The following is a 27,524-nucleotide window of genomic DNA, read 5'->3' as shown; positions in this document are numbered from 1 at the left end:
AGTTTAGCTGTGCTGTGAACATGACCCGCAGAGCTGTAAGTTTAGCTGTGCTGCGAACATGACCCGTAGAGCTGTAAGTTTATCGGTGCTGCGAACATGACCCGCAGAGCTGTAAGTTTATCTGTGCTGTGAACATGACCCGCAGAGCTGAGCTCTGTTCCAACAGCGCCTCCCAACCTGCAAACCACTGAGCTTAGTTCAATGTCTAGAACTCAGTTCAGAGGTCTGCACATAGTTACTGAGGATTCAACTCTGCTATCAAAGTTCAGAAACCAACTCACTTTCTGCTGTGCTAAAATAACCAAGATTTGTCCACATCACTGAAGTCATCTACCAGGGAGAGTGTATCACATACTCCCCACTTAAAAGCAGCTCATCCTCAAGGAAATGGAATTAAGATGTTAGAGATACTAATTGTTCGGTTTGTTCAGCTGCTTTCATTTGAATTGACTAACAGTGACTTCCAGGCAAGTAATTTGTTGCCACTGTGAGAAGCTCATTGTAACAGAATACTTCTGATTGCAATTTTGATCAGTGATGTGCTGGAATTGATTAAAAGAGAATTGGAATTGGGAATTGATTTTAAAAAAGGAATTGAAATTGGAATTGACCCCAACCCTGCAGAAAACCATTGTAGATATCAAGAGAGCAACAACAGCCTTCTGCCTGCAGCAGCTTGCAAGCAGTGCTGGCTGAAAGCAAGTCATATACTGCGTGTTCCAGACCCTGACTGCAACACAAAAGTGACAGGACGGCCAATACAGGAACTGCCAGCAATAGGGGCCATGAGCCCATATGTTGTTACTGGTAGTTTAGCAGTGTTTGTGCTCTGGATAAGAAGCATACTCTCCAGTGCTGATTAAAAGCAGTGTTTGTACTCTGGATAAGAAGCATGCTCTCCAGTGCGGTGTAAAAGCAGTGTTTATGATCTGGGTAAGAAGCATACTCTCCAGTGCTGTTTAAAAGCAGTGTTTGTGATCTGGATTACCTGGGATTAACTGCATGAACTCCAGCGGATGGATGGATGTTGGCTTCAGTGCTACAGTTCACTAGCGCTGTCCTGACCAGAGTTTGCAATCACAGCAGTCTGGCTCGCTATTTCTCTGTGCCGTACCTGTGCCAGTCTAGCTGCTACTCAAATCAACCTGCCTGTCTTAGCAAATCCTCTCTTCTGGCTCAGTACTGTAGCATTATCTAGTGTATTGCTGATAGCCCTATTGGTAGGTCACAGGCTTCGTTTGGATCCCACTAATGCTCATTAACCCATTCAGTGCCATTGTCCTCATATGAGGACAGGCCACTTTGTAATTTTTTGCAGCATTTTTAACTGGTAACTACCTAGTCAAGGTTGGCTCTGGTGGTGACCAATAGAAAGTGTCATAGAAGTTATTTTGTTTGACAAATACAGTACAAGGGTGGCCTTCATATTGATGATGACTTTGCACTGTCAATAGGACCAAATCAGGGTTAAAAAAGTGGAGTTAAATCTGATTTAAAACGAGGTTTAACATGTACTGGTAACCCAAAACGTGGTTCCTCCAACAGCAGACTGGGCTCCTTACCTTGTCATGCACTTCTGCTGCGTCACCAGGACCCTGCACTAGATAAAGATGGAGAGGAGCACTGACTTCGTCAGAGCTCTGGTGTAGAAAACAGAAGCTCATCTTCCTCACAGAATTGCTGCATTGATTCAATTTGTACAAGCCTGCCATACATTATAAATCATGGTTAGCTAGTATAGTAGCTAAATTGCTCTGTGGTTCTAAAGTTGTCTCCGATCTAAAGAGGCTGTCTGCGGTGCAAATCTGAAAAGTGATGATACATGCCGGACAGTAGTGAATGTGGTGTTCAATTGCTTTCAAGATAATAAGCACATTAGTAGATGTTTTGCGTGTTTTTCCAATGCATATGCAGTGCATTAACATTAGCTATAACAATTCTAAGAACCACAAACTGATGTAAAAAAAAAAAAAAAGATGCAATTTGGGCATAACTTAGCCTTTAATAAAAGAGAAGTTTGAAAACTGCAGGCTGTCTCTGGACTTTGAACACAAATAAAAAAAACATTAACAATAAAATGTGCTGTCCAGAATCAATACCCAGGCACTTGTAACAAAACCCAGACAAGTTCAGAATCCAAGTGCTTATAGCTTGTGCGCTTCTGCAGTGTGCAGCATTGCTAATCATCCAGACTTGTCCTCCCGGCTCACTGCACCCGCCAGCTCCTTCTTCTTCGCTTCGTATAGGCTGAGGAGATAAGCATCCGGTTCAATGGCCAGTTCCTTCAGCTCACACATGGCTTTCTCCAGCCTGGGCAGAGTCCTGGCGCTGTTCACCTTGCGGCTGGTTATATAGAGAGTGAACTCCTTGAAGCCCATCAGCTTGCAGGGGTCTGCATCACAGATGCTCTGGACTGCTTGGGTCTTATCTAGTAGAGGGAAGAAGCTCAGCCCACTCATCTTCTCCAGGTCTACCAGACTCACCTGGAAGTCTGTCAGTGGACGGTCAAAGCCTATTGGTTTGTTGGGCACCACAAAGCTCCCCAGGGCTAGGGGCTCAGAAGAAGTGTCACTCCTATGTGCCAGAATGACTTTGTAAAGGTGTGTGGGGACTGCCACGTTACCTTTCCCAATCACCTAGCAATGAAAGAGGAGCACAGTCATTAAAAGGGTTTAGCAAAGGAAACAAACTGCTACATCAAAATCTTGTTTAGGTTCAACTGCATACTCAGAGCATCACACATGGGACATTGAACATCTGATGGAAGGGTTAGTAATGAAGTCAAATTGACTTGTATCATTCAAATGGCCAGCGAAAAAAAAAAAAAAAAGCAGCTGTAAAACAGTTATGTATTATTGCACACCGGTAATGGAACTTAACCCTTTCAGTCCTGGCAAGACCTCTCCCACCTTAGCTTTGCACTGTATGTTAACATCTGCCATCAGAAATCCTGTAGGAACCTCTTGGGACTCTTAGGTCCCAGTCTGAGGCACTATATAACTAGAATTAAAAATATTTATCTTGTTCTCTTTATTATACTTAATAAAGGAGTTTATTCTTCAGCTCGACAGAAATAATTCAGGACTGAAAGCGTCCTCAAAATACTCTTTACTGGTGCAACTCACTGCAACTGAAAAGCACCATGTGACACCACCTTAGCAGTGAGGTGGTGTTCTGATAAAACCCTTTATGAAAGCTGCATTTTACATTCTAACAGCAGGGCCAATAGCACTGCACTGCCTTCATACATGCACTGGGATATTAAAACACTGATCTGTAAAGTGCTATACTGCCCTCTGGAGACAAAACAGGGTAACTGACATTTACCTTCAAACTCATTTTATTTATTTTTTACAATGAAGAAGCTCTAAGAAACCAAGCAAACCTTGCTGTTGTGAAGTTACAGTTTCAGTAATTGCAAACCTGCAAAATTGGCCAGATGTTTCAGCATAAAATGTACAATATGTACTTACTGAGCATGCATTAAATACAAATACATGCAAGTCTCTGCACAGTGCTGCACCTAGAATTCCCACATGTAGTTTATTAGAGGAAAGTGTTAAACAAACAAAGAAAAGCAAGTCCTGATCTTTAGGTAATTACTCCCCAAGTAAGGCAGTTCAAAATACTTGCCATGTCAAAAGCACTGTTTTACTATATAAAAAAGACGACACTCGGATGCAAATGCAGTCTTTCTTATTTATGTTACTGCTGAATAAAACCATTTAAAACAGTATAAACTTAGTTGCAGGAAGGACCAGTCAAGAGTTGTTTCTTTGTTTTATACCATTAAAATGATCTTATTGCTCTAAGAAACTGTGTCTTTGCCTGTGCTTGCTTCTAAATATGGTTCATTGAGTTAGAGGGCAAAACATTAATGTAAAATAACAATGAAACTGCTGCTCGTGCAACAAGTCATTTCTTGCTAGTTTTAAAATATTTCTATTTTTTACTTTAATATTCAAGCAAGTTTTACACTTGCTTCGGATCGGGTACATTATATCTTTAACCAGGGCTGACAGTGTGCGGAACGACAGGGAGAGTATAAGCAAACAGTTTAATTACCTTACGATTCAGGGGCGTGCCTTTAAAAGTAAGATTAAACTACTGTCATTATTCATACACAAATAAACTTACTTGACTTTAAAAAACGTCTCAAGCAGATTCCTAACTGTTTTGCTTTAATGAGTAGTACACAACAAGCTTCAATATGAAAGCTGAAAATTAATTTGAATAAAGAACGACAAGTTTTTAATGAAAATAAAAACATTTCTGAAGTGAAAACGGGATTCTGCAATACCACGGCTTCAGATTATTACCAGCGCAGTAACTTTTTATTTAGAGTTGCTGTTGAACCCGTTCATGGCCCCACAGCAACATGAACCTGCTAACATCCTTATTTAAAAAACATAAATAAATAAATACATACATACTGAATATAATTTAACTTTGACTAAAACACATTTTAATGAAACAAACTAAACTAAGAATGACCTAGCCTATATTTAATTAATCATTTTTTGTAGTATCCAAACTGCCCAGCGTCTTATGTTGCAGTCACACCGTTGCTAACGTTAGCTGTTGTAAAGAGTGCAGAGAGGACTGTAGTGGGTCAAGCCAACGTTCGTGTACGGTGCGTTTTATTGTGGGGTGTTATTTATTTAGTTATTTATTTGTAATGTTGGACTTATGGCATCTTATTATAGATTGTAAACCGTTTACAGGCAAAACCATAACGAAAGAATAATAGTGTGTTTGCACAGAGCAAAACTAGGCGAGTGGTAAAATAAACAGTTTGCCTCCCCTGTGCTCTATGGGTTAGGTACCTATGGACTCAATCAAGTTCAACAGGAGAAAAATATACTAAAAATGTCACAAGTCATCAAGTACGTGCGAAAACATTACAGTTGCCCCGCCCCCCCCCCCCCCCCCAAGATATATTTTTTAGCATTTCTACACGAATCATAGCACCTGGGAGAGGCCATTGTATCACAGTAAAGTGCATTATAATGACTGACTTGCATCATGTGGAATAACTTCAAGACACTGGTAACAATGGGAGACATACAGACTGGTGAAGCAGGAGTCCCTGCTCACAATAGTGGCAGATAGGATTCCATGGCAGCTAGCCATTCTGACTGCCCCTATTAGGAAAGCTGGAGGCAATGTGTTCGTTCTGGAAGCAACAATGGATGAATTCCCTGCCCGCTAGGCTAGGGATTCTGTACATTTCCATGGTAGAGTAGCTACACTGAATCCATTCTCAGTTGCCAGCTGGCTAACAGAACAGAATGGAAAATAAACGCTCTCCAATTATACCATGACAGATCTGGAGACCATTAGCAGGATAACATTAAACCAGAACAAAGCTTTTTCTATTGCGACATATTGCAGTTTTATTAACACTAGAAGCACTAAGCTGGTCAATTTGACAGTTTGGGGTTTTCAAATTTAAATGACTCTGCGTTCTGGAATGTAATGTGCATGCCTGTTTGTGACTTTTCCTAAATATATGTATTAGATATACTGACGGTGTTTGAACTGCATAGTCACAAGAAATTCATCATTATAAGCACGTTTACCTAGAAGCACCCAAACTGGTCATTTTAACCGGTTATTTCAATACATATTTATTTATCAAATATAGGACTATAATCCTGCCTGTCCTTTTCAATACAGTCAGCCCCCTGATCAAGTAGCGTCGACCTGTCTACATTCTTTGAGTTCTTGAAAAACACGCCGCTGAGTCATAGGTAGCCCCCTGCGTATAGCATTGCAGGTTCATTCTCAGCTCTGTGCACAAAACCGTGGCGATCAGAACCGATGGCAAAAAAAAAACCTGAGACAGTGGAATAGTACAATGCCACATGTTCAGTGTGGATATGCTGGACCAGATGAAAGCCTGCGACAGTGGAATAGTACAATGCCACATGTTCAGTGTGGATGTGCTGGACCAGATGAAAGCCTGAGACAGTGGAATAGTACAATGCCACATGTTCAGTGTGTGTGTATATGCTGGACCAGATGAAAGCCTGAGACAGTGGAATAGTACAATGCAACATGTTCAGTGTGGATGTGCTGGACCAGATGAAAGCCTGAGACAGTGGAATAGTACAATGCCACATGTTCAGTGTGGATATGCTGGACCAGATGAAAGCCTGCGACAGTGGAATAGTACAATGACACATGTTCAGTGTGTGTGTATATGCTGGACCAGATGAAAGCCTGAGACAGTGGAATAGTACAATGCAACATGTTCAGTGTGGATGTGCTGGACCAGATGAAAGCCTGAGACAGTGGAATAGTACAATGCCACATGTTCAGTGTGGATGTGCTGGACCAGATGAAAGCCTGAGACAGTGGAATAGTACAATGCCACATTTCGGTGTGGATGTGCTGGACCAGATGAACGTCTGCGACAGTGGAATAGTACAATGACACATGTTCAGTGTGTGTGTATATGCTGGACCAGATGAAAGCCTGAGACAGTGGAATAGTACAATGCCACATGTTCAGTGTGGATGTGCTGGACCAGATGAAAGCCTGCGACAGTGGAATAGTACAATGCCACATGTTCAGTGTGGATGTGCTGGACCAGATGAAAGCCTGCGACAGTGGAATAGTACAATGCCACATGTTCAGTGTGGATGTGCTGGACCAGATGAAAGCCTGCGACAGTGGAATAGTACAATGCCACATGTTCAGTGTGGATGTGCTGGACCAGATGAAAGCCTGCGACAGTGGAATAGTACAATGCCACATGTTCAGTGTGGATGTGCTGGACCAGATGAAAGCCTGCGACAGTGGAATAGTACAATGCCACATGTTCAGTGTGGATGTGCTGGACCAGATGAAAGCCTGAGACAGTGGAATAGTACAATGCCACATGTTCAGTGTGGATATGCTGGACCAGATGAAAGCCTGCGACAGTGGAATAGTACAATGACACATGTTCAGTGTGTGTGTATATGCTGGACCAGATGAAAGCCTGAGACAGTGGAATAGTACAATGCAACATGTTCAGTGTGGATGTGCTGGACCAGATGAAAGCCTGAGACAGTGGAATAGTACAATGCCACATGTTCAGTGTGGATGTGCTGGACCAGATGAAAGCCTGAGACAGTGGAATAGTACAATGCCACATTTCGGTGTGGATGTGCTGGACCAGATGAACGTCTGCGACAGTGGAATAGTACAATGACACATGTTCAGTGTGTGTGTATATGCTGGACCAGATGAAAGCCTGAGACAGTGGAATAGTACAATGCCACATGTTCAGTGTGGATGTGCTGGACCAGATGAAAGCCTGCGACAGTGGAATAGTACAATGCCACATGTTCAGTGTGGATGTGCTGGACCAGATGAAAGCCTGCGACAGTGGAATAGTACAATGCCACATGTTCAGTGTGGATGTGCTGGACCAGATGAAAGCCTGCGACAGTGGAATAGTACAATGCCACATGTTCAGTGTGGATGTGCTGGACCAGATGAAAGCCTGCGACAGTGGAATAGTACAATGCCACATGTTCAGTGTGGATGTGCTGGACCAGATGAAAGCCTGCGACAGTGGAATAGTACAATGCCACATGTTCAGTGTGGATGTGCTGGACCAGATGAAAGCCTGCGACAGTGGAATAGTACAATGCCACATGTTCAGTGTGGATGTGCTGGACCAGATGAAAGCCTGCGACAGTGGAATAGTACAATGCCACATGTTCAGTGTGGATGTGCTGGACCAGATGAAAGCCTGCGACAGTGGAATAGTACAATGCCACATGTTCAGTGTGGATGTGCTGGACCAGATGAAAGCCTGCGACAGTGGAATAGTACAATGCCACATGTTCAGTGTGGATGTGCTGGACCAGATGAAAGCCTGCGACAGTGGAATAGTACAATGACACATGTTCAGTGTGTGTGTATATGCTGGACCAGATGAAAGCCTGCGACAGTGGAATAGTACAATGCCACATGTTCAGTGTGGATGTGCTGGACCAGATGAAAGCCTGCGATAGTGGAATAGTACAATGACACATGTTCAGTGTGTGTGTATATGCTGGACCAGATGAAAGCCTGAGACAGTGGAATAGTACAATGCCACATGTTCAGTGTGGATGTGCTGGACCAGATGAAAGCCTGCGACAGTGGAATAGTACAATGACACATGTTCAGTGTGTGTGTATATGCTGGACCAGATGAAAGCCTGAGACAGTGGAATAGTACAATGCCACATGCTCAGTGTGGATGTGCTGGACCAGATGAAAGCCTGAGACAGTGGAATAGTACAATGCCACATGTTCAGTGTGGATGTGCTGGACCAGATGAAAGCCTGCGACAGTGGAATAGTACAATGACACATGTTCAGTCTGTGTGTATATGCTGGACCAGATGAAAGCCTGAGACAGTGGAATAGTACAATGCCACATGTTCAGTGTGGATGTGCTGGACCAGATGAAAGCCTGCGACAGTGGAATAGTACAATGCCACATGTTCAGTGTGGATGTGCTGGACCAGATGAAAGCCTGCGACAGTGGAATAGTACAATGACACATGTTCAGTGTGTGTGTATATGCTGGACCAGATGAAAGCCTGCGACAGTGGAATAGTACAATGCCACATGTTCAGTGTGGATGTGCTGGACCAGATAAAAGCCTGAGACAGTGGAATAGTACAATGCCACATGTTCAGTGTGGATGTGCTGGACCAGATGAAAGCCTGAGACAGTGGAATAGTACAATGCCACATGTTCGGTGTGGATATGCTAGATCAGACAGCACGACAGTATTCAGTCAAAGGCGGATCTCGTCGGTGGCCTTTGGTTGTATTTTATAACATTTTGGACCTGGCAGCCATCAATGCGTATGTTTTGTACAAGGAATGTACCGGGGAAAACTGCAACGGGAGGGACTTCATCTTGTAGTTAGCCATTGAGGTTCGGCAGGCACATATGGATCAGAAAAGAACAGAGACAGATGCCCCTTCTGGCAGTGCTGCAGAGCTGCACCCACACGCAAGAGGAAACAATGCCAGGTTGCAAAATGCAACGACAACAAAACTTTGGATGTCTGTGCCGGTTGTGGAAGGGCAGTGTGCAGTAAATGCTCAGGGAAAGTGGAGAAGCATGTATTGTGTGTGGACTGTACAAGTCAGAAAGCTGCCAGGCATGTAGGCTAAATAAATATGTTAGGTAAATAGTTTATTGTATTACAGTTATTTATGTTTAAGTAGTGCATTATATACTATTTTCGGAAAAAAAAGACCCTTTGCTGTTATTTTTTACAAACAAATAAAATGTTTATACAATTCTGTATGTACAGAGACCCGTTACAAAATAGTTACTAGTGAAACGTTTATTTTATTTATGTTTTATTTTTCTTGTTTAGTACTGCTCCTTTTGGAGAAAAAAATATATTGTAGTTCGAAAATTCCGGCACTTCTAGTGTTAAAGGAAGTTTAATTATTGTTGCCTTTCTCTTAAGTGTCAGACTTTACATTAATGAATATATATATTAGTCAGCTTTCATTAATATGAATTTAAAGGAATCAGCAACCGGTACTTTAAATTCTGTGAGGCAGCGCAGTGATTTCAAATATGTGACAAGGCCCCAACTGTTTTTACACACAGCTGGAACCTTCCTTGACAAATCACATTGCTTGTTCAATGTTCCATTGCCAGCCCTGGATTATAAAATATATATTAAAACTATTAAAACCTAGAAATAAACAACGTCAAGAATAAAGCATTCTGTTGAGGTTTCCCCACTTTCTGCTACGGGTCCAGCAAGAAACAAAAAACACAAAACAAATGACCTGGTAGGTGACGGTTTTCTTCCCATCACTCCCCACTTCTGGCAAGGTCAAAGGTCCTGAAATGATCCACACATTCTCAAACCTCTCCGTCAGCTCCCGGCAATACATTTCCAGCCTGTAAAGAAACACACACCGCACAAATCATAGCAAATTATGAACCTTCAAAACTTAACGCTGCACTCCCCCATCACCAAAACATTTCAAAGTAGTTTTACAAGCTCTTCATTTGCTATCAGTACAACAAAGCTACAAACAGCACAGCTTACCTGTTCCAGAATCCTGCATTGTTTTCAAAGTTTTGTGGCACGATGTTAGACAGGTAAAATGTTTCTGCCATAGACTGCTATTGAATTCAAACAAAAAGATTTTAAAAATGAATTAACTTAAGAAAACAGATACTGTTTAATCTTTATGCAGGCAAAAACGTAAACGTAGTTACTGTGTCTAGCTAATCTGAACCCTGATGGTCCAAACTGACCTATAATAAGAACCATGATAATGAAATGCATGTTGCATCAGTTGTAGAAACCCAGTTTTATAATTCTATGACAGGTATGTTAAACATTTACACATAATGTTATTACTGATTTCTAAAGAAATCTAAGGATTTAAAAACATAAAACAGCATTTTCATAGAAACTATCAAATTCAAAAGACAAACGTTTCAACTCTATGTATGTAAGGCTTTCTAAATGTTCTAAACGTCTGTCAGACTTACAGTGGAAATGTTAAAATTGAAATTAGTAAATCTGAACACAATAACAAATCCCTAACCTGAACAGGGTCTCAAATGGTTTGAATCACAATTTAGTGCAGCTTCATTCTAATCTTACAAATGCACATGCAAATACAAACGCGTGCACCTCAGTTGCATTTAACTACAAATGCAAATGTATATGCATTGAGACTTCACACACACACTCCTCATGTAATCAGTTATGTATTCTGAAATTACTTCAAACACTTGTAAGTTCTCAATTAACCCTACAATTACTTTAACAATGCATCACTAATAGCTGTATCATTAATTGGCTAAATGGTCACACTTGATAAATGCATTTGATAGATTATTCAAATTTATTTGTCTAATACATTCTGCCAAATGCAAATACTTTGCAAATGGATTCAAACGCGGTGATCTCATTTAAACGCACTTGCACTTGAACTCAATGCTGGCTGGGATCAGCCCTTACAGACTGCACACAAAGAGATGGATAACCCTACTGTACCCCTGAGCACTTGTTGTCCCCGGCCGGAGCCATGTGCCCCCGAGACCAGCCGCTCCCCAGGTAGTCCTCATTCACAGCCGTGAAGAGAGGAGGGACATTGGGATCAGGCTTAAACCTGCAGTGCTTCCGATCAGCCTTCCCTGCAACACAAGCTCACAATGAACACCGGTGGAAACCAACATTTAAGAACACGAGAACATGAGAACATAAGAAAGGTTACAAACGAGAGGAGGCCATTCAGCCCATCTTGCTAGTTTGGTTGTTAGTAGCTTATTGATCCCAGAATCTCATCAAACAGCTTCTTGAAGGATCTCAGGGTGTCCGCTTCAACAACATTACTGGGGGCTTGGTTGCCCTGGTCCTTGTCTCTTTGTACCTCCAAGGGAGCTAATATCTGTTCCACCAGCGAACATCTTTTGCCCCTGCATGCATCTGTTATTTCTCCTATTTGTATGTAAATGATGCATGCGTAATGCCAATAAACGGGAGCAATGCTTGCAGGCTGTTCTCATGTATTATTGTAGGCGAGACTGGACCTGTCAGAGGGCACTGCAGGGTTAGGATTGAGGTTAGGGAAAGTGGTCTTAAAATGAAAGTTTTTGTTTAAAGTTCATGGATATAGACTTGTATGCAAAGAAAGACTACTTTGTTACAAAACAATAAGGGGGTACAAATATTCAGATAGGGAAACAATTCCTGAATATTGGTTCCTAGGGGAACGAATATTCGGTCCTGGGGGAACATATATTCGCTGACACCGCCACCCATTTTTGATTACCTCTTTTAAGTGTATTTGTATTGCATATTACAAAGAGGGTCAACAAATCCCAGCAGGATTTATACAGGTTAAAGGGTGGCAGCATTTTGATTTGACACTGTTCAGATCATTACAATAGAGCCAGTTGGTAAATATGTTACTCTGCAGCACAACCTGACCATGTTAGTGTCGCTTATGTTGTATGGGGTGTATTTCAATTATCAACAGCTGCCACTTCACACTTAATCACGAGGGATCAAGCAAGCAGTAAGACCCGACAGGGTGAGTGGTACTGGGCAACACCGGCCCACCCGAGGGCGTAATGCGGCCCGACGTTGCAGGCGACGCAGCCCCTGAAAGGCGGGCATTTCACAATACCACCCACCCTGGAGGGTCTTATTGTGCTTAGAAAATAGGCAACTGTTATGAGAAAAAAAAAAAAGACAGAAACAAGTTTTGTGGTTTAAATTAGGTGGCTCAAGGATATCTGTCCAGTGAAAAGGCACGAATGCTGGTATTTTTTATTTCCTGGTTATCTATTGAAAGTTAATGCATACCCCTGCCAAAGGTACAAGCCAATGAGATGCCAGGAAATAAAAAGCCAGTTTATCTAACAAACATTATCTTTCATGAGTAACTTCAAAGCAATCAATCACAATTCTAAGGCAAAACTACAAGAAGCTAAAACAAGTAGAAAAACGTGATGGCCTGGCATCTTCTGGCAATGATACGCCAGTTCGTTTCTTACAAAGATTAAACTAAATATTTGAAAACTTTTGGAAAACTGAAAATAAACACACTGTAAGAGAAATGACTATTACAGTCTTATGTCCACTTCATCGTTACTTACCCAACAGCTTTTCACGGGAGATGTGTTCCAGCACCCACCTTGGTATTCTTTTGGTCTGGTTGTAGGATAACGTATGGTTTGAGTAATATCTAATTTCTGCACCTGTCAACGGTAGGCCATATCGACAAAGTTCTCGATCTTCCAGTGGTTCTACAAAATTACAAAAATTGATATTGAAGTTTTAAGCTGAAAGTCTCACAACAAATAAATCCCATCACAACTGGATAATCAATTCTATTGTACAGGATCACATATCCACTACTTAACCCAGGCTTATTTAAACGCAGCAATTTTGCAAGCTGTCCTTACTCTGCCCTGTTGAGCTGCAGTGGCAGGTAGAGTGTATAAACTTACGCCAGTGGTAGGACTGCAATGTTTGGTTGCATACAAGTCGTTTGCAGCGAGTATTAACATTGTTCTGACAGTGCTGTGTACAGCAGGGGTACTCTTAGTGAAGGTCCAGCATTCTTGGTTACAGCAAGACCAAGGTCCGTAGCACATTGTCACTCTCACTGCCACCCCCCATACCAACAAACACAGAGCTACACAAATATCGTTTTTACACATGTTGGTTTGAGAGTTCTTCACTAGCTTTAAAGGAGTTTTTGGGGGAGTTTTTAATAGTCTACCTTCTTTACTGACATGTTACTGCTCGAGTTCTTTCCCTGCCATAACCATAACATTGTATAACTACTGTATTCTTTCATGTGTCTGTGTTAGCAGAGACAAACATCATGTTTCACTGAACAGAACACGGATATTAATAATGTTAGTCTTGGATAACGAATATCCGCACACATCGTGTGATCTGCAGATTCTTAAGATAGTAAACATTTTAACTGCATGTGTTGCAAGCCTGACATGGATCGCAGCATTTGACAGCTTTCATCACCAATACAATTAGCATACTCATTGCTCACACATAGCACGTTTTGGTGGATCGATATCTGACCGGGGTTCTGTCCTGCGCTACCGTTTGCAAAGTGAAGTTTTCGTACACACGAGTAGTACTGCTGTATGCTTTCCCCGAGTCACGAGTACTAGCAGTAACACAAATGTGCGTTGACTCGTATGTGTTTTTAAATATATATATATTATGTTTTACCGGTAATGTTTTTTTTAATCGGCTTGGAAAAGCTACTCGTCATTGTTTTCTTTGTCTTTGTGAGATTTTCTGAACTCGTACCACATAAGGTATGAAAATGTTATCTTAATTATGTATTTTCAAAACAATTACTAATGACGGTTGTTTTATTAGGCATAGAGAAGGGACTGAGTTTCACTTCGTTTGTGTTGACTTGTACATTTAGTTTCATTCATAGCTCGCACGGAGTATCTGCGGCTTACTGTATCACAGCGACACCTACTGTACCCTCGCGAATCCACACTCAGCCGTCTGGAAAATGCACAGCACTCCAATGTGCATGCAAGTGAAAACACAGATTCATCATCTGATGACTTGGCGATCCGGTCAAAATGTTCTGGCAGACCGCCTACTGAGTACCCCTGTTTTGTACAGTTTAACAGAGGTTGCACCGTGCATGTTTGAAAGACCAGTAACAATAATGAAAAAGGGTAACACAAAGTCTCTTTAGTTTAATGCATATCTGAAGTATTGCAAACACTGTACGTGATTATATATATATATATATATATATATATATATATATATATATATATATATAGAAGTTAATGTAAAAAATAGGGTTTTGAGTAATAGAGTAATATGCTAGTCAAGTGAGTTTTTATTTACTTTGCTCTCTTCTAGTTCTTACCAGTGCTGTCCTCCTCTGGAAGTTGAGCGAAGTCTGTGCGCTGATAAAGATGCAGCGCTGTGGCACAAGACGCTGTAGTGACAGCAGCACCCCACACAAAGCCGCCGAGAAACCCGAAGCGAAACAGCGGCTTCCACCGTGCAGACATGCCCACACTTAGCTGTCTTTATACTGCAGATACACGCTACCCCGCTCACAGCAGCGGCATGACGTTATCAACCAACGAAGGTCGAGAGAAAATGAAAAAGAAAGTCCTGTGGCTGCTGAAAAAAAAAGTAAAATAAATTGTGACTGACATCTGGTGGTGACTGGCCGTTCCTACACTCATACACTTGACGACAGTAACATTATGTTTTGCTAGATGTGTAACATTACGAGCTTGGTTATCCACATGAACTTTACATTGAATAATGATTAGTGAATTTGTCAGGCTCTTTCCACGCCTGTATATCAATACATATTTTCATTTTCTTGAAAAAAATGATATTGTCAATTATTCCATTCAGTGTTGCCAGATCCAATATTCATGTTGATTTTGCTGAAATGTATATTAACAGTTCTTTGATTGAGTACAAGCTTTGCCAGTTTCAACAGCAGTTTTCATTTTGTTAATATAAACAGGCATATCACTCTTTGTTAAGGTACATAGTCCTGGCAATGACTAGCCGTTCATTACTTTTTTCATTACTTCATTACTTTTTAAAATATAGATTTTACTCGGCAGTTCATTTTAAAACTTTCACACATTTTCCTAACCCCTTAACTGGGATAGTGTATTAAACAGGCCATATCCTCAATTCTTTTTAAAACAAGATATCTGATACTAAAGAAAGCTATTGAGGTTGTTACTGTGTCAGCTCCTGGATCATTTCACCCCAGCAGTGTCTTCATAGTGTACCAGTTAGTCAAACTGCACATCTGTACACATGGACCTCCCCACTATAATGTACCAGTTAATCAAACTGCACATCTGCACACACCTCCCCACTATAGTGTACCAGTTAATCAAACTGCACATCTGTACACATGGACCTCCCCACTATAGTGTACCAGTTAGTCAAACTGCACATCTGTATACATGCACCTCCCCACTATAGTGTACCACTTAATCAAACTGCACATCTGCACACACCTCTCCACTATAGCGTACCAGTTAGTCAAACTGCACATCTGTACACATGCACATCCCACTATAGTGTACCAGTTAATCAAACTGCACATCTGTACACATGCACCTCTCCACTATAGTGTACCAGTTAGTCAAACTGCACATCTGTACACATGCACATCCCACTATAGTGTACCAGTTAATCAAACTGCACATCTGTACACATGCACATCCCACTATAGTGTACCAGTTAATCAAACTGCACATCTGTATACATGCACCTCCCCACTATAGCGTACCAGTTAATCAAACTGCACATCTACACACACCTCCCCACTATAGTGTACCAGTTAATCAAACTGCACATCTACACACACCTCCCCACTATAGTGTACCAGTTAGTCAAACTGCACATCTGCACACATGCACATCCCCACTATAGTGTACCAGTTAATCAAACTGCACATCTACACACACCTCCCCACTATAGTGTACCAGTTAGTCAAACTGCACATCTGTACACACCTCCCCACTATAGTGTACCAGTTAATCAAACTGCACATCTACACACACCTCCCCACTATAGTGTACCAGTTAATCAAACTGCACATCTGTACACACCTCCCCACTATAGTGTACCAGTTAATCAAGCTGCACATCTGCATACACATCCCCACTATAGTGTACCAGTTAATCAAACTGCACATCTACACACACCTCCCCACTATAGTGTACCAGTTAATCAAACTGCACATCTGTACACATGCACCTCCCCACTATAGTGTACCAGTTAATCAAACTGCACATCTGTACACATGGACCTCCCCACTATAGTGTACCAGTTAATCAAACTGCACATCTACACACACCTCCCCACTATAGCGTACCAGTTAATCAAACTGCACATCTGCACACACCTCCCCACTATAGTGTACCAGTTAATCAAACTGCACATCTGCACACACCTCCCCACTATAGTGTACCAGTTAATCAAACTGCACATCTACACACACCTCCCCACTATAGCGTACCAGTTAATCAAACTGCACATCTGCACACACCTCCCCACTATAGTGTACCAGTTAATCAAACTGCACATCTGCACACACCTCCCCACTATAGTGTACCAGTTAGTCAAACTGCACATCTGTACACACCTCCCCACTATAGTGTACCAGTTAATCAAACTGCACATCTGTACACATGCACCTCTCCACTATAGCGTGCTCATCAGTGGTAGGACAGTTAAGAACAATAAGATTTTGGATGCTGCTACAGTTGCAAATCCAAAACATGGAATTGTCGGTTTTTAACAAACTCAATGAAGAAAGAAATGCCATTGATTCAGACACAGTTGTAAAGATGAGACAAGGGCTGCTTTTCTTGTTTTCAAATTAACACATTAATGAACAGATTTAATTGAATGTCTGCCGATAAATACTTCTTAAAGGCAATTCTGAGTCTAAGTATCAGGACCCCCAGTTACCACCTATGATGTGTCTCAAGTGTGCAAGGAAACTACGCTAAGCAAGACATGGAATGTAAAAGAATTGCACTGGGTCAGCATGGACACCGGAGGTTAGCTCCACAAAGCAGTTCAGGTAGCAGTCTGCTAATCCGACTCACCTGGAAACACACTTAGCATTTAATCATATAGACCTGCTGAGTAGATTTCTACTTCACTTTATTATTCTACATTAGTGTGCAAATGTATCAGAACACCTCAAGATTTGTCATTTACATACATACCTGCATGAATTTCAATTTTTGGTCAGTAATGAGTGATATAGAAACAGTAGGCACTGGTATGAAAATATTAGACCACTTTGTGCTTTAATTAGGCATCTTAAAACAACTTCTGAAAAGTCTCCTGCATTATACCATTTGTGGCTGTGTGTTCCTTTTCTCTTACTATTTTAAATGAATTGCACAGGCGGCCTGTTAAAGTCATCATTTAGACCAGCGGTTCCCAACCTTTTCCGATGTAGGGACCAGCTTGGTGATTGGATTTTTCACATCAGCATTTTGAAACTAATTTGTATGTGTATATGTATAAGTACATGTAGAAAGTAAAGTATTGAAACCATCTCGGAACTTTTGGACTGCTGTATCACTGCCCCCACACGGACTGTAAACAGATGTGTGTCTGTTTGTGTGTCATTCTTGTGTATTGTGAGACTGCCCATGCCATTAGGAGAATTGGGGGGTGGGGTAGATCGTTTGGGGATCTTAGTTAGGAGCGTGTGTGTGCATGCGTGTCTGCCGGTGTGTTTGGGGGTAAATAGGGAAACGAGTGTGGGAGGGGTGGTAGTTGAGGCTCCCTGTGCTCCCCCCTCATCTTCAGGGGCTGTGTTAATTCCTGTGGTCGGAGTTTAGTCTGACCACAACATCAACATCTTACAATGGCCATCTCAGTCTCCGGTCTTGAACCCCATTGAAAACCTGTGGTTTCAATTGAAGAGGGCAGTCCATAAGCGTAGACCGAAGGGTATAAAGGATCTGGAAAGATTCTGTATGGAGGAATGGTCCAAGATCCCTCCCAATGTGTTCTCCAGTCTCATTAAACATTATAGAAAAAGACTCAGTGCCGTTATCCTTGCAAGGGGAGGGTGCACAAAGTACTGAAAACAAGGGGGCCAATAATTGTGACAATTCATTTTTTTTGGAAATAATCTATAATTTGAGAAATGTGTAATTTTGGTTGATTCCACTGAATCATTAATAAAGTCCACATGTTGGAAAATTACAATATAGCTCAGTACTGGTATTATATATTTTATACAGTCTTTTTTGCTCATCTTTATCAAGGGTGATATATAAATAGGCCTACGTTAAGCTGAATAAATGGAATAAGAATGAAACTGGTTTTGTTGCAAACGTTTTGACACACTCCCCCCCCCCCCCCCCCCCAAGAAGATTTCAAATTTAATATCATTTTTAGTTATGATAGTTCAGTTTCATAAAAGTTGGCAATACATTTCTGGGATTTTTCATATTTGTTCCAGTTAGTACGATACCACATCTTTACAGAAATTGCTGGACTAACTTAGTAACATGCTTTAGTATCCTCTAGCAGATTGGCGGCAATGGACCCCTGGAGTTTACTCATGGACCACAGGTTGGGAACCACTGAATTAGACTATCACTAAATTGCCTATTCTGACAATTTCCCAATATTTTCATTTACAGTGGTTTGATTTAACATGCACAACAAATCAAAACAGAAGCAATGGGGTGTTTCAATACATTTGCACACTAATCTTAAAACCTTGCTTTTTGAAACAAGTAAAAAGACGGCTTGCGAGATAGCAGCATGACTGGGTTTCCAGAGGCATCTGGCTCTGTCTTGACACCTGGGGATAATGGACGTCCAATGCTTTGGTAGCACATTTCATAGGATTAACAAACAGAGACTCTTGTGAATACATTATCAGCATTTTATTGTTTATTTTCAGATACAAAAAAGATACATTTGAAATACTCCATTCTAGTATTTTTTGTCTCCTAACCATTGGGGTGTAGTTGCTTCACACAGAGTAAGTACTACTTTCATACATGTTTTATTTGATTTCCTCTGGCACCCAGTGCAGAGGGTTGAAACAGCAACACCCAAAAGCCAGGCGACTCTAGCTCAAACTGATACTCTGGTCTAAAATTACCACAGTAAAAATGAACAATAATCCACTGCAAATTCATGAACTATGTTACAATGATTGCTCAAAAAAAAAAAAAAGTCATAATGGTGATACAATAGAAGGTTTTCCAGGGCATTTATATATATATATATATATATATATATATATATATATATATATATATATATATTAGTCCAAGAGGGGTTACTGTAACAAGTATATTTATGTTGATTCAGTAACACAAGCTATCTCTTCTACATTTTTAGCTACAATAGTGAAATATAACAAACATTTGAATTTCACATGTCCTGGTATAGAAACGGCACTCGATTATGACCTACCCCTCCCCACTCCTGGCTTCAGTTTCACATGTCCTGGTATAGAAACGGCGCTCGATTATGACCTACCCCTCCCCACTTCTGGCTTCAGTTTCACATATCCTGGTATAGAAATGGCGCTCGATTATGACCTACCCCTCCCCACTCCTGGCTTCAGTTTCACATGTCCTGGTATAGAAATGGCGCTCGATTATGACCTACCCCTCCCCACTCCTGGCTTCAGTTTCACATGTCCTGGTATAGAAATGGCGCTCGATTATGACCTACCCCTCCCCACTCCTGGCTTCAGTTTCACATGTCCTGGTATAGAAACGGTGCTAGATTATGACCTACCCCTCCCCACTCCTGGCTTCAGTTTCACATGTCCTGGTATAGAAACAGCGCTCGATTATGACCTACCCCTCCCCACTCCTGGCTTCAGTTTCACATGTCCTGGTATAGAAACAGCGCTCGATTATGACCTACCCCTCCCCACTCCTGGCTTCAGTTTCACATGTCCTGGTATAGAAACAGCGCTCGATTATGACCTACCCCCCCTCCCCCACCCACCCAAAAAGAAAAAAAGTAGGTTACATTGGAATTAAAATCACATGAGTTTTCCCCTATTACTGTGGAAGCTCATACTTAACTTTAAAATGTATCTACTTATTATTAATAAGAATCCGAATTTGGGTTGCTTTCTAAAAAGGGTAAAGTACTGTATAAGCAATATCATTAAAAAAAAAAAAAATCACTGGTTGCATACCAAGCCTACAATTCAGTCTGAAACCAGCATTGAAATAATATTGTGCAACAATATGGCATGTACTTGGTCAAAGCTGAGGCCATGGCGCAATAAGAGTGAAGTAACCATGTCTACCCCACACTATGGGGTGGGAGAGTTGTCATCTCTCACACCAGTCATTCATGTTCATAATCTCCCCCCTTGTGAGGGGCAGGGTTAATACTTTCTGAACAAGGCCTAAGAAGGGTCTTTGCAGCCACATCAATACAATTTGACACTTAATCCTAAACACTGATACTTTGAGAAAACAGAAAAGGCAGCTGTTAAAATTTCACCTTTGCCCAATGGTACTCATTACCACTTTGCAGGAAAGAGTACAATCTTTCACGTAGGAAATGCAATTGTGGTAAGAACGTTGTTGTAACCCAGTCTCTTCAGCACTATGAAAGGAACACTCATCAGGGTGCGAGGAGAACGAGGTAACCCTGCTGAGGCAGACGATTGGTCACACATTAGCAGAACATGCCTTAGTTTACTGTGGGTTCAACACCACAAGGCTGTCGAGTGGAGTATGCCGATGCTTTGGTTGCGGTGATGTCGTGTTGTTGGTTCTTGTCGTGATGGTTTTTAGAGTGTACATTTGCACGTGTGTGGAAGATTTATACTGGAACTCAAACCGTTTCAAAAACAGAAATCACATCCAGGCTCTGGAACTTGATGGCTGTTCGATGTTCTGTAGCGAACCTCCTGCCCATTGATCTACTCCATAAAGCGTCCTTGTAAAATGCATCAAAACTGGTTACAATTCTTCAAAGCTTGATAACTGGGTTACAACAATTTCTAAGTTATTCAACTCTTTTGTCCATGGACATTTTAAATGACTAGCTAACTTGTTTTAAGGTATTCATCCCCTTTACAAAAGCTATAATACTTGAGAGGAAAAAAAAAAAAATCAAACACACTAAAAACTAAAAGGAAGCACTGTTGAATACTGTAGCACAATGCCATTTATGAGCTTTTAATAGCCAGGAATGGCTGAAGCCTTACATAAAAAAGAAAGGTTTCCAAGTTGTCAGGGGTTTGTTTTACATGTTGCACTGGTACAGAGTTTCCTGTTTGTGTGTTTATAGTGTACATCTTATGGTATCAACATGGGTTTTGAGGTAATTGGTTCCTGAAATACCTGTATCCAGAAACAGCTGGCCAAGGTTTTTTTTTTTTTTTTTTTCTTTTCTCAGGTACTACAAAAAACAAAAGAGACCCACAGCAGCTGCTTTTACAGAAACAAAGAAAGAAAAAGGCACATCAGGACAGCTTTAGGACTTGTGTTTGTTATCATACATCAAATGTGTCAAGTTTGGTCTTTGTATTTAAATCTAGTGGATGCCTACATTAAAGATAATCACATTTGGAAAAAAACAAACAAAGCCATCTTTAAAATGCTGAATGAAAAAAACTAAAGCCGAAGCCTCTTCAATGTCTGCCCTGGTCTCTTTATCCCATTACATCGAGCAACAGTAAAACACTGACATACTAAAACACATACATTTCTCACTTCTATTCACTTCCTGTTGACCTATAGTCTTCCCAGTGGTAGCCAATAAAAATACAGGGATTTTGTCTCATTAAGAGCCCAGAAACAAAACTGCTTGGATGACATCATAATCTTAATCCTATTAATGCAAACTCTTTAGAATGGGCATGTGCACATTGTTGCTGTGTATTACAAACTTCAAACTTTCTACAACATAATACAAGACATCACATGTGAATAAGAAAACACCAGACTCTGACTTCACTAGTAAAACCCAAAGGCTGTGACAGAGTACAAATGCAAAAACTCAACAAATCTCAATGTTAATGCTGTACTAAGCAATCAGTCTTTTTTCATTTTCTTGTGGTTTACTGGTACAAAAAAAATACTGTTATATATGGCTTTAAAAAGAATATCTTCTTTAGGAAATGTGTCATGCAGACAAAGAAACTAGAAGATCAGAAAAAAAATGAACACGGAAATATGAAATTAATTTTATACAGGTGTCGTATAATAGCCATTTTCTCTAGAAAATGTCTGGCATAAATTCTTAGAATGAATGGATTCTGAGGGCTGTTAGAAGTCAACTAGGCCTCAATATGGTTAGTAAGTAGATTGTCTTATGGATTTTCTATTAGCCAAAAAAAAAAAAAAAAAAACACCACACATTTCAGGGAGAAGCTTTACTGCCATTTAAAAGACACTTAAACTGATCTATACTAAAACTCAGTATTTGTGTAAATTGTTACAATGTATGATTTATTTTAGTACACACATATATATAAACAAACACAAAATAACAAGGTTGCTGACTCTACCCTACTTTGGCTTGCCTCTCCTCATAAAGCACACTTAAACCCAGACGCCTCACTACGGTTCTTTAGGACTAAACTCTCAAAGGGCATTCGTTCTCATGAATCATGCTGTTGGATCAACTGATTTACAACTTATTATTGGCCATATTTACTTCTTAAACTCCTCTTACTCAGCAAGCAAGGGAAAACACTTCACCAGCAACCCAGCCCACTTTTCTCTGGCTCCTGTTATACTGTACACCTACAGGAATCACTTCTGCACTGCTTCAAACAAACCACCAGCTTGGTGTTGAACATGAACCTGTACAACACAGCACTGCTCTTCTTAGAAACAGAGCTGTTTGTAAAGTGTCCCCAATTACTCCAACACAGGACCTCCAAACTACTGGACTAAATCAATCACTCACTCCTCACACTGGACTAAATCAATCACTCACTCCTCACATTGGACTAAATCAATCACTCTTCACACAGGACCTCCAAACTACTGGACTAAATCAATTAACAGTTTTCAGCCAGCATTTTGCAGTTTCTCACAATGGGGAACAGACCAATTACATTACTCTTTCCCCCACACAAAGTCCCTGACAAATATTGCAGCAAAGATAAGACACACAGTAACTGATGTTCATACCAAAACTCATCTGAGCTGTGGGTATTTTTAGTTCACAATATAAGCCCCCCCCCCCCCCCCGATTTAATACTGAAAAGGAGTTCTAAATAGTCTAGTGTATTATATTGGAAATCAGGGACCTCAAAACATCGTAAACCGGCTGCACCTTTTCCTTTCAATCTCCACTTTTAACAGAACTACCTTTGCAGTCGTCGAACTGAGCTGTACAGACTCAGGCCCCTAAAAGCTTCCTGTTAAATAGATACATTTATGATTACAAAACAGTCCGAAACCAGGCCCTGTACGAGCAGTCATTAATCAGCATTTCATCTCAGTTCCGTGTGGTTTAAATTACACAGAAGCAAAGAGGAAAGCAAAACCTCCAACTACCAAGATAATACATGGCACCTTGGAAACAAGAACTTACAGCTCTCAGGGGTAGAAAAATAATAATTTGAAAAGGCAACTGCTGTGGAGTCTGATTTAGTCAATGTGACACAGAAACGGTTACAGAGCACAAACTAAACTGGGACAGTAAACATTTTTCTCAAACACTCAAAAATAAAACAAGCTGTTGAGTTCTTCCATTACACAGCTATAACTGAATACTGTATCTCATTCATTGTTGGCTCCAGTACCAGATCTTTGATTTGACTCCTCTGCTAACACTCGTCCTGATCCAAGCTGTGGAATTATTAATAAAAAAACAAGTCCAATGGAAAATAACTTTCAGGAGTGTTGCGAATGGAGAAGCTTTCTTTTGCACCTCTTTCTGTTTTAAAACTGCTTTACTTCATTATTAATGAAGTAATGCAAAAGTTCATAGGCAAAAGTAAAAGTTCATAGGCACAGAAATGTGATTGACTTTTAAAAGTGTTGACATGCAAAAAGGTTTACTGTCCCCATAGGCAACAGACTTAACAATAGCCAGTACAATTACTGAATAATGCCTCGATACTGTATGTAGGCAGTATTCTAAAACTGTGTACAGTTATTTACAATGGATGTTTTTATACAATGAGAAATGGGATCACTTCCTAAAAGATGTTGGAACTCTGTTTTCTTTTTAACTCCCTTGTCATAAAAGCCAACTTACATTAAAATATACTGATTACAAAGACAACACAACTAACAAAATATAGAATAAAACTCATACATGTAGAAAAATCTGAGGTATTTCTGGTTTGAGGTGGTCTGTGGTCATGAACTGTCCGTGTGTCTGGGTGCACATGTGTGTTTATCCATGTGTACGTTTTGTCTTTTGAAAGCATGTTCCAGGTTTGTTCTTTTGTCTTGTTACCAGAAGAAATAAAATTATATATATATATATATATATATATATATATATATATATATATATATATATATATATATAAAGAGAGATTGAACACATGAATAATTGTAAACTGCCCATCTTTACAAACATATACTTTATATTGTGTTCAACACACACACACACATTCTTTCACCATGCTCCACAAACACAGATTTTAGTTTGGGCACCTATGACTCTCTCCCACAAAACTGTGCTGCCTTGGCCTAAATGTGCTCCTGCCCCCATCCCTTTCCATGAGTGTCTGTTCTGTCTCTCTTCACTTAATAGGTTGTGGTTGACACCCTGCCTTATAAACCCCCACCCAGGAGACTGGTTACCTGAGAAGCAGTTCGTACCCAACAAAATATTACTGTCCAAATGCTGCAGTCCAATTTCAACTGCCCCCAACCCCCAACCCCCAACATTCCTCTCTCTCCCCTCCCAAATAAAAGTGCTTAACAAACCTCTATAAGCCACAACATCAGGGGGGGAGAAATGAAAAAAAGAGAGTTTGTCTTTTGCCTTTTTTCTGTTACTATGACACCCGTTAGTTCCATAAGACACATTTATCTTTATTTTGTTGAGCACTCGCTTTCATAACACACGCACACGCACACACACACACACACACACACGCACACACACACACACACTCACAGGTGTTAAAGAAATGAGTAGTCCCTTGAAGGTGTAAAATTGCGTAACAGTCTTTTCAGTTTCCTCCAAGGTTTTGCAGCATTTTAATTGTCCGAGATGGTAGATAGTTTCATTTTTTGTTTGTCAGACGGTCCCCTGTCTAGAAGACCAAATAAAAACTTCCAAAAACAAAATTTAAATAAAATAAATCAAAAATGACAAATGAAATATTTGAGGTACCGGCACCTTTTCAGCATTCATTAGTCGCACCTGAATGTGTTTGAGATGACAGCATATGTGTTTTTTTTTTTTTGTCTCTCAAAAAAATACAGTAGAGAAGTGTGCTGGCAATATTGATCAGATCCAAAATAATAATAATAATAATAATAATAATAATAATAATAATAATAATAATAATAATAATAATAATTAATAAAAAAAAATAGCAGCTGCAATCATGTTTGTTTTTTCCCTGGTTTTCTGAAATCCACAGAGTCTGGAAAAATGAGGGTTTGACCGGGATTCAGATACTGGACTCTTTGGGTGGCAAGTCCACATTGGTGACAGAAGTCACCATGGAAACCAGGCAATCCGAGGTAGTGCCGTGCGTCAATCTCCGGACCTGGGAGATGCGCTCCTCCACGCACCCTGCCGATAGACGGGCTTCTGCGTCGTGGTCCCAGCATTCCTCTATTGTTTCGCACAGCTGCGCTAAACCCTAGGGGTGAGGAACAAAACATGCATCAGCAGGGCTGCCAATATAAATCCAGAATCCTTACTGGTTTGTCTTAAGTAATGCAAGGCCTTTCTTTTAATACTTCACCATACAGTTATATTTGCAAAGTTTTCCCATGAACTATAACTCCAGTTAGCATTTATTTTGTTTAAATATTTAAACAGGCCACATTGCTGTGCTCGATCTGTCTTGTATAATACTGTGTTATTGGGTTGTACACATGGGCCTCTCATTGTACAAGGAAGATTCTGAACATTACATTAATGACTTACCCCAGATAACAGAGAAGCATTTTATCAGGGTGTTCCTGTGAGCAACCAAATGGATAATACTCACAGAATGTTTCAGCCAGCAGTCCTTGAAAGCAGGCCTCATCTTTTTGTGGACAACTACTTCCTGCAAGTCCTCCAGGGACGGATGCTGCCCAATCTCCTCTTCAAACGGTAACGTGTACTCATCTACAGGGCCTGCAAAACAGAGGAACAGCGTTCCAGCAACCCCCTCCAATGACATCAGCCTCGTCCCATACCCAACACAATCTCATCTACAGGGCCTGCAAAACAGAGGAACAGCGTTCCAGCAACCCCCTCCAATGACATATGCCTCGTCCCATACCCAGCACAATCTCATCTACAGGGCCTGCAAAACAGAGGAACAGCGTTCCAGCAACCCCCTCCAATGACATCTGCCTCGTCCCATACCCAACACAATCTCATCTACAGGGCCTGGGCCTGCAAAACAGAGGAACACCGTTCCAGCAACCTCCTCCAATGACATCAGCCTCGTCCCATACCCAACACAATCTCATCTACAGGGCCTGGGCCTGCAAAACAGAGGAACAGCGTTCCAGCAACCCCCTCCAATGACATCAGCCTCGTCCCATACCCAACACAATCTCATCTACAGGGCCTGCAAAACAGAGGAACAGCGTTCCAGCAACCCCCTCCAATGACATCTGCCTCGTCCTATACCCAACACAATCTCATCTACAGGGCCTGCAAAACAGAGGAACAGCGTTCCAGCAACCCCCTCCAATGACATCTGCCTCGTCCCATACCCAACACAATCTCATCTACAGGGCCTGGGCCTGCAAAACAGAGGAACAGCGTTCCAGAAACCCCCTCCAATGACATCAGCCTCGTCCCATACCCAACACAATCTCATCTACAGGGCCTGCAAAACAGAGGAACAGCGTTCCAGCAACCCCCTCCAATGACATCAGCCTCGTCCCATACCAAACAAAATCTCATCTACAGGGCCTGCAAAACAGAGGAACAGCGTTCCAGCAACCCCCTCCAATGACATCTGCCTCGTCCCATACCCAACACAATCTCATCTACAGGGCCTGCAAAACAGAGGAACAGCGTTCCAGCAACCCCCTCCAATGACATCAGCCTCCTCCCATACCCAACACAATCTCATCTACAGGGCCTGGGCCTGCAAAACAGAGGAACAGCGTTCCAGCAACCCCCTCCAATGACATCAGCCTCCTCCCATACCCAACACAATCTCATCTACAGGGCCTGGGCCTGCAAAACAGAGGAACAGCGTTCCAGCAACCCCCTCCAATGACATCAGCCTCGTCCCATACCCAACACAATCTCATCTCATAATGGTATACAAAGTGCCTAAAATCCAGAGAAGATTGGAAA

At 41.1% G+C, this 27,524-nt stretch overlaps 2 protein-coding genes across 3 annotated transcripts in view; both read right to left on the bottom strand.

The window, feature by feature from the left end:
- Positions 1–1,961: 1,961 nt before the first annotated feature.
- On the bottom strand, positions 1,962–14,638 carry LOC117399677 (nuclease EXOG, mitochondrial-like). The gene is made up of 6 exons (XM_059023364.1): positions 14,419–14,638; positions 12,644–12,793; positions 11,037–11,176; positions 10,074–10,150; positions 9,808–9,922; positions 1,962–2,636 (listed from the first exon to the last, which is right to left on the bottom strand). Exons 1-6 carry the CDS (start codon positions 14,564–14,566, stop codon positions 2,184–2,186), a joined length of 1,083 nt encoding a protein of 360 aa, XP_058879347.1. The 5' UTR covers positions 14,567–14,638; the 3' UTR covers positions 1,962–2,183.
- Positions 14,639–18,949: 4,311 nt separating this feature from the next.
- The window catches only part of LOC117400503 (activin receptor type-2B), a 54,937-nt gene continuing 46,362 nt past the window's right edge, over positions 18,950–27,524 (bottom strand). Inside the window, exons 10-11 of one of the 2 annotated variants that reach the window (XM_059023361.1) lie at positions 26,209–26,339; positions 18,950–25,854 (exon numbers count right to left, since the gene is read on the bottom strand). In XM_059023361.1, coding sequence (XP_058879344.1) covers positions 25,660–25,854; positions 26,209–26,339 — 326 coding nt within the window. In that variant the 3' untranslated portion in view covers positions 18,950–25,659. Of the gene's footprint in view, positions 25,855–26,208; positions 26,340–26,366; positions 27,396–27,524 lie in introns of those variants that run through there. The other variant, XM_059023362.1, reaches the window with a different exon arrangement.

The sequence above is a fragment of the Acipenser ruthenus genome, chromosome 4 (assembly GCF_902713425.1).
Source record: "Acipenser ruthenus chromosome 4, fAciRut3.2 maternal haplotype, whole genome shotgun sequence".
NCBI lineage: Eukaryota > Metazoa > Chordata > Actinopteri > Acipenseriformes > Acipenseridae > Acipenser > Acipenser ruthenus.
This window is presented reverse-complemented; position numbering and strand designations above follow the sequence as displayed.

Coding starts and splice junctions, on each gene's coding strand:
- LOC117399677 (XM_059023364.1), bottom strand. CDS start 14,566: ATGTCTGCACGGTGGAAGCCGCTGTTTCGCTTCGGGTTTCTCGGCGGC. Junction 11,177..12,643: donor CTCCCGTGAAAAGCTGTTGG/GTAAGTAACGAT, acceptor CTTGTGTTGCAG/GGAAGGCTGATCGGAAGCAC. Junction 2,637..9,807: donor AGAAAACCGTCACCTACCAG/GTCATTTGTTTT, acceptor TTTCATTGCTAG/GTGATTGGGAAAGGTAACGT.